General features: G+C 40.9%; 1 protein-coding gene across 1 annotated transcript in view; it reads right to left on the bottom strand.

The window, feature by feature from the left end:
* Positions 1-1316: 1316 nt before the first annotated feature.
* LOC133126709 (polymeric immunoglobulin receptor-like) overlaps positions 1317-8465 on the bottom strand; it is a 45011-nt gene continuing 37862 nt past the window's right edge. Inside the window, exons 5-7 of the mRNA XM_061239045.1 lie at positions 3613-3812; positions 2134-2208; positions 1317-1415 (exon numbers count right to left, since the gene is read on the bottom strand). Coding sequence (XP_061095029.1) covers positions 1317-1415; positions 2134-2208; positions 3613-3812 — 374 coding nt within the window. The remainder of the gene's footprint in view (positions 1416-2133; positions 2209-3612; positions 3813-8465) is intronic.

Here is an 8465-nt window from a genome sequence, read left to right as displayed (position 1 = left end):
AATCCAGCATAACGTACCTGTGTTTTCTGCCCGGCAACTGAGCTGTAAATCACATCACTATCTGCTGCAGAACGGTGAGACGAGTGTGTGGTCTGTACAGAACAGGACATGCACACACAATATTTCAGTATTTCAATAACATTACAGAGAGTTACGCAAACATTTCCCATTACATATTCTCTGGGTGAACTGCAGTGCGATTAGCTGGAGGTTAATCCTCAATACCACAAAAATGCATTAAAATTCAAACAGCGAATCGTTAACAGATTTGGATAGCAGTTCCTGAGTTCTGTGAAGGTTTAGACTGCAGCTACAAAACACTGCAATTGATCCTGTGTTTTGTGTGTGTAAAATAAAGATGCAAATTGTGGTTAAACAACTCAAAAGGGGAATATATATTAATATATATATATATATTAATATAATTAATATATAATATATTAATATTAATATATATTAATATGTTCTCATTTCACTTTAAATTCTGATATTTACTGGCTGTGTAGCTGACTCTGAGATATGATGAACAATCTCACCTGTAGATATCTCAGGATGACTGAGCTGTACAGGACCTCATCTGCAGGGTTTTCAGACGGCTGGGACAGTAAAGGGGAACATGTTTCTGTTACTGAGCACGGTTAGGGGGTCGGCTCAATTTAATTCAGTCAGTTCAGTCAATTCAAGTTCATTATGTGAAAAATGCCCCATTGAGGATTATCCCCTGAATCGATACATAAACCATTTAATTAAAACAAATGTTTAATGAATGAATTTAATGTCATTTCATTGCCTGACTGAACAAAAAGTGGAACTGACCCCAACCCTGTCCATGCTACCAGAGCAGAGGAGAACACACTAAATAAACTCACAAGTAAACATTCTGGACCATTTTCCCTCAAAATGAATGCTTGTTTTCAAAGCTGTTGAGAGCAGGATAATTTTTCAGCATTTAGCGCCTGTGAGTTCATCTCCACTATCACAGCCCATTGCTGCTCAGTGACTTCCTGTTTTGAGTTTAAATTATGTCACATGACAATCATTTACAGACGCTCTTTTCCAGAGTGGTGAACAGTGGAGAATATCAGTTACTCTCAGGAATACAGAAAAGTGGTATCACCACAGAGGCACAAAGGCGCATTTATCATCTCTTATAATCAAGTGTAATATTTGCCAATCAACTTATTTGTGTTGTAACAAAATAAAGTATGATTTCTAAGAAATACAGGATCTCTAAAGATGTAGGATGAGATGAGACTGAATAATAACAGAACGATTCTCTGCAAAGGCACTTTACAAATGTGTGAGAAATCCAGCCACTACTCAACCTGTGACTGTTGTGGACTTATTCTGTGTGATGATGACTGTGTGTTGGTGAACACTGTGCTGTAGGTCACTTCATCTTCAGAGTCTGCAGTCTGCCAGGGGAGAGACACAACATTGAACTCATAACAGCTGGTCTATCCATACAGACTTCTACCTTTCATATTGTACAGTAGGGCCGTTCAACTGGTGGACCAGAGACAAGCAAGTGAGCCCATTAACAAGTAACAGTGAAACAACGTCAAGCTACAGAGAGATAAAAAAAGAAATGTACCCAAATTGCTTTGAACAAAGATTGAAGCTAGTCCTATAGTAAACTCAATCTTGTCCAGACGAAGCTTAGTCTGAGTCTGTTAAACTGTTACTTAGTGTCTATAGACTTGCAGGTGCTGGTACTGAACATTTCCAACCAGAAACTGAGTGTGGGTGAATATATTCAACTTGAGATTTTTCTGAATGTAGTTTTGTTTGATAAGTGCAGCATTTCTGTATGTATGAATAAAGAACTATCACACTTTACTGTAGCAGTCATTTCTTCTCCACGCCCACACCCCCACAATCTCTGGATGTCCATCTCCATTCTGCAGTTCTGTGTTTTGCGGATCAGCTCAAATTTTGATTGAAGTTTAATTGGCATTGATTGACATTGACTGACATTGACTGACATTTGACCGACACTGACTGATACTGACTGACACTGATTGACAATGACCACACTCACTGACACTGACTGACATTGAACACATTGACTGACACTCACTGACATTGACCTTCAGCCTTCTCGGCAGAGTGCAGAGTGTAAAATGGCTGTACCGTCAGCTCGTTGGTCCGGTCCTCTCTTGCTCCTGTGTGAGGCTGGACTCCCTCTGTAAGGAGACACAGGATGAGCTGTGATAAGAGAGTGTGATCATGACAGAGCTGAGAGCCCCCCTATGAGACCCCTACTGCCTGTGAAACTCCTGTGCTCAGTGTACTGCACTTCACTAATGCTGTGCTGACTGCTCCTACATACAGCACCCACACTATTCTTTCACACTCCGCGTACTTCATGCGGATACTCACTGTGTCTCTTACACAGCTTCCAGGTAACCGTGGCAACAGCTGCCACCAGCAACAGCATCCCTAGTGCCATCAGGATGATTTTGAGATCTGAAAGACTGAACAGCAGCAACAGGGTGTGTGAAATTTTCTGCCCATTTGAAATGCTCAAATGACACAGGAGTTTCTCTCAGTACTGCAGCCTTCTCCATCAGTTCAGAAGAGCGCAGACAAGCACAAATATGCACAGAGAGAACTGCTGGACTCCAGAAACAGGGAGTGGAGAAAAAGGAAATGGAAGCACTCGGGGTCACGTGGGACACCAAGTACATGCAGCGTGTACCATATCCCAGCATGCACTGGGCCATGTGCTGCTGATAAGTGCTGGAGAGGCCTGGTTATCTGGACTTTAGTGAGCACGTCTGCAGGAGGAGGCCTCACTGACTTTGAGACAGGGCGGATTTTGAGACACATTTGTCAGGAAAAGTACCAATTTAAATATAAAGACTTTACTATGTTACTAATGTTAATCCTTTTGTTTTCATACTGAACTTCTTGATTTAAAAAGAAACAGATTTGAATATTTTACTGGCTCTTCCATCACAAATACCACACCTTTTATTGTAATTGTTTGTTGCTGGAACAGGTGAGATAGTTGTTGAGACTGTTGAATACTTTGAGGTTGAAGGCTTGGAGGATGTTGCTGCTGTGGTTGCTGCGGTAACCAGAAGAGATGTGCTTAGTGCTGCAGATGCTGAAGAATGGGTTGCTATGAAGAGTGGAGGAAAAAATAATAAAAAGTTAAGCATATTTTATGAATATTTTATGGTGTTATGTATAGTGTTATTGTATCTATGTGTGTGTGTGCCTGTGTGAATGCAAATGTTTGTGCTTGTGTGTGTATGTGTGTGTGTGCGAATGGGGGCATGAGTACGTGTTCATGTGAAAGAACAGAACTCAGCACTGGTGTGCACCTGGCAGTCGGTGAGAGAGCACTAGCTAGCACCAAAGGGTTTCACAACATGACATTTAGAACACTCTGTTTCTCTCAACCCTCACTGACAGAAAGTGACAGAAAAGATCATTGAAAATTCGAGGATAGAATGCATTCTTATACAGGCTCGTTTTGAGTTCCTTACGTGTGGTGACTGTGGTAGTTGTAGTTTTCTGAGTGACAGTGAGGTGAACAGGGATCTGTAGTTCTCCAGCAGCACACCAATACCAGCCTGTGTCCTCCATGTTCAGCTCCCTCACCATCACAGTGAAGACCTTTTTAGAGTGGTCTTCTTTCATCTCTGATCTTCCAGATTTACCAGAATTCTCTTCCAGACAGGAGCCCTTTATCCTGTACCACTTCTTCATGCTGCTCGGTTCATTATAGTGACACGGCACACTGACATGGCCCCCTTCCACACCGGCCACCTCCTGCTGCTCAACCCAGAGTCCAGGAATGTCTGAACACCACAGAATAAACACAAAAATATACAACATTCATTTATACACAAACTGTACAAGTCACTTGAAGATCAAAGCAAATAACTGTCATATTGGTACTGACTTGGATACAGATTGGGAGTGGTGTTGCAAAATAATGCAATTAAAGCACCAATCTGCTGGAGGTCCAAATACACCAATAGTTCTGCAGTGAAGTAATGACATGCCTGGACTTTTACATATTCTGGAAGAATTCAATACTGCTAGCATAAGAGGTAAAATCACTAATTTACCCACAATGCAGCAGTCTGCAGTAGAAAGTTCTGTGCAGCTTATGATTGCATAACACTGGAATAGTGAAGATGCCGTTATTAAGAGGAAGCAGGTCTCTCTGAGTGCAGTGTGTGCTGCAGCCATCTTACCTGCAGTGACTGACAGGTACAGACGTGCTCCCTTATCAAAAGCGCCCTGGATCTCTACAGCACACCAGTAATATCCAGAGTCCCAGGTTGTCAGCATTGTCATGGAAACAGTGAAGACATGATGGGTGGGGTCATCAGTGATTGATGTTTTACCAGAACGTTTAGGAGAGTCAGTGCGTACTACAGTTTTACAAAAATTCCAGTTTGACCCATGACACCAGCTTTTCACGTGATAGTCATATTCTCTATCATAGACACATGGGATGGTGACAGATTTTCCACGCTGTACAGCTACTTCACTCACTGTGTACACACCGTCAGCATCTGCAGAGAGAAACACACATCATCAGTGTGGGTGTATTTTACAGAGCACAATGTGGTGCAGTCTGTAGGGCAGCTGACTCTCAGGCTAAGTGTCAAACCTCCTGTGTGTTTAGGGTTCAATCTTCTGCACCCAACCATTTTGATCTCTTCCCTTCTTCTCTCTCCAGTTTGAATAAACGCTAAATGTCTGAATTCATATAGCACCTTCATTCACCCATTTTCACCCACTCACCCACTCATACACACACTCACACACCAACGGCGATTGGCTGCCATTCAAGGTACCAAGGGGGTTTGTCTTGCTCAGACACTTTGCTCTAACTGCCTGAGCCAATGCCGCCACAATAATATACACAGGGAAAAATCACTAATACTCTAATTCATTCTAATACACCATAACAAAAGACATAACCAACACACTGCATCGAGGTAAAATATGGTCTAACACACCAATGCATCTTATGATGTCTTTGTATGAAATTAAAGTGTTTGATTGGCAAAACCAAGGCATTAAAAATGTTTCTCTATTTCCTGAGATCATGGACTTTTACAAACGCATTATACAATGAAAACAATGATGTTTCAGAAGAACATGCTCTCTGGATGGCAGTACCATCACAGGTGGAGACTTAAAAGCAACAATTTGTGAGGGGGAGCTCCAGAAAATACTGTGTACCAATGAGCACACAAAGATGTGCATTTCGTCCACTCTTTCAGTTCTCTTTATTTTAGCAGAGCTACAAACAGCATTATTTCCTGAGGTTAATACCCTCTGCTCACCACAGTGACAAACATTGTACTGTGGGAACATTTTAACGTTGGGTTGAAGCCATTTCTGTGGAAACATTCACACTTACAGAACAAAATAATATCAACTTCTCTTTTTAAAGATATTCTTTAGGCCTTTTTCAGCTTTATTGGACAGTATATAGACAGGAAGAATGGGGACGAGAGAGAGGGAAAGACAAGCGACAAATTGTCAGACGGTCAGATTCAAACCGTTGACGTCGCGGCTCACAATGAGCATGCGGTCAGTGCTCTGCAGGCTGCGCCACCGAGACACCCCAACTTCTCTTTTAAGTAAAACTCAGAGCCATTCTAATCATGCACTATGTGAAGTGTGAAAAAGTCATATTGCAACTCCTTCCACTTCTTGGGTTCAACATCACACACAAAGCTATGTTCACGCTTTAATTGTGTTCAGACATTTGTATTTGTACTTGTCAGCTCTGAACGCTTGTGTTGTCTTACGGGTCAAAAATAGCAGGTTTAATAGCAGACAAAAAAACCCCATTATGATCTTTTTTCAACTTGAAATTTGATGACAAAGTTTGTGATGAGTGACAGGTTTTTTCTTCATGCAAAATAGAATTCAGTTCATTAAAAGTCAATTAAGCTGCTTTAAAGGTTCAAGGGTTTTGTGAAGGCATTTTTGACCCTTAGGCCAAGGGGAGTATACACAATGTGAAGACTACACAAGGGTTAAAGCAGAGCTGTGCTCACAGGATATAAAAAAAGAAAATATATATATATATATATATCCTGTGAACAGCAGTTCTGCAGAAAGAAATGCCTTGTTAATCAGAGAGGTCTGAGGAGAAAGGCCTGACTGGTCAGTACTGACAGGGAGGTGACAGTGATGTAAATAAGCTCACTACATACTTAGAATCTATGCACTTCAACCCTTTTTTTTTTTTTTTCTAGACACTGTGGTGCGTGAAAATCGCAGGAGATAAGCAGTTTCTGAGATATTCTATCCACCCTGTCTGGCGCTAACAACCATTCTCCGGTCAAAATGACTTTTCTTCACATTTCTTCCTCATTCTGACATTTTGTTTGAAAAACAGCCGAACATCTACAACAGTTGCATTTAGTAGCTGCCACATGATTGGCTGATTAAATATTTGCACTAACAAGCTGGTGTACAGGTCTACCTAACAAAGTGCTCACTGAGTGTATTGTAGTCACATTAGTCCTATTATGTATTATGTAAACTACATACTTCAGTATTACTCATTCATTCAAGTTCATGGCACAGACAGTCTCTCTGCTACAATGCTAGTGTTCAGTATACAGTGTGAGAAACAAGTCCTACCTGGCAGCACAGTGAGGAAGAGGATGGAGAGGAAGAGTATCAGAGTGAGAGCCATATGTTCCTGACGGGTGTGTGTGTCTGTTAGAGACTCCAGCTCCCTTTAGCGTGAGTCTCACTTCCTGTTCATCTCAGTCCCCACCTCTTTGGTCCCTCGTACTCTGTCGTCTGTGCTCTCTCAGTGGCCAGAGCAGGATAACTATTATTATCATTTAATATTTTTTATGTATTCCAGAGGTGGGCAAAGAGCGCCATATCCATTTCTGGATTTCATACCAACTTCTGGCCTTAATTACATAATTAGCCTTTTACGACATCTGACATTTTAGCTGCAGTACATTTCTTGATGACTGGTCTTGTGTCCCCCATTTTACTGTCATCAAATCTTTGAGAGAACCATTGTTGGTGCATTCAGCCAATTAGTTCATTTAGCCAGGGTAACTGGTGGAAACAAAAACCTGCATACACCTTGGCCGTCAAGGACCGGAATTGCCCACCCCTCTATTATACTGTAAACTGAAATGATTCATACAGTTAGATCATTAAATTGTTCTTCAGTGGTAATATTATTGTTCATTTTTAATTACATATATTTGAATATATTAGAAAATTACCTTTATACTTTAGGTCATTTGTAATTGTAATTGTCATTTGTTAGCGCTCCTGGGAAATTGTGTTTCGAATGCTCTGGGGTTTTTAAATCGCCGAGGAAAAATGTGATCGTTCTAATCTGTCCAGCAGAGGGTGATAGTTCCTTTTTTAGTTAGCAAAATTGTGGTGTCTTTTTTTGTCCAGTAATAAAATATTTGTCAAATATTTGTAATGGGGTGACTGGCTGTTTTTGATGCTCTGAAATAGGAATCCTCAGGTTCCACACGTTGCTGAACATCCAGGCCTCTTCCTTTCGGCTTGTGGTCAAAATTCCTGTTGGGACGACACTCTTTCGTCACGTTGCTGCCCCCTACTGAACAGACAGGGAACATTCACGCAAAGGTATCAGGATAATTGGGGTTCCAATACGAGCACGCTTGAGCACAACTCGAAAAGGTTAAACGAAAAACAGGAATAGGAATGTTTATCAATATAAGAGGGATTAAAAAATAAATGCAAGTTCCACAAGTCGCAGCACATGGCTTTAATACGTATCCCATAACATTTTGGGTGCTGATATTTCATGATCAATGAAACATATTTCTTATATAAATCAACAGTAATTCCACCAAAACGTACCTGTGTTTTCTGCCCGACAACTGAGCTGTAAATCACATCACCGGCTCTATCTGCTGCAGAACGGTGAGACGAGTGTGTGGTCTGCACACACAATATTTTAGTAACTCAAAAAATGACATGACAGGGAGTTACGCAAACATTTCCCATTACATATTCTCTGGGTCAACTGCAGTGCGATTAGCTGGAGGTTAATCTTCAAAACGAAAAAAAATTCATTAAATCTCGAACAGTTAATCGTTAATAGATTTGGATAGCAGTTCCTGAGTTCTGTGAAGGTTTAGACTGCAGCTACAAAACACACTGGAATTGATCCTGTGTTTTGTGTGTGTAAAATAAAGATGCAAATTGTGGTTAAACAACTCAAAAGGGGAATATATATATAAATATGTTCTCATTTCACAGTGTGGCACGTTAAATTCTGATATTTACTGGCTGTCTAGCTGACTCTGAGATATGATGAACAATCTCACCTGTAGATTTTTCAGGATAACTGAGCTGTACAGGACCTCATCTGCAGGGTTTTCAGATGGCTGGGACAGTAAAGGGGAACATGTTTCTGTTACTGAGCACGGTTAGGGGGTCGGCTCAATTTAATTCAGTCAATT

The sequence above is a fragment of the Conger conger genome, chromosome 4, assembly GCF_963514075.1.
Source record: "Conger conger chromosome 4, fConCon1.1, whole genome shotgun sequence".
NCBI classification, from domain to species: domain Eukaryota; kingdom Metazoa; phylum Chordata; class Actinopteri; order Anguilliformes; family Congridae; genus Conger; species Conger conger.
The sequence above is the reverse complement of the archived record's forward strand: the minus strand, read 5'-3'. Positions and strand labels throughout refer to the sequence as shown.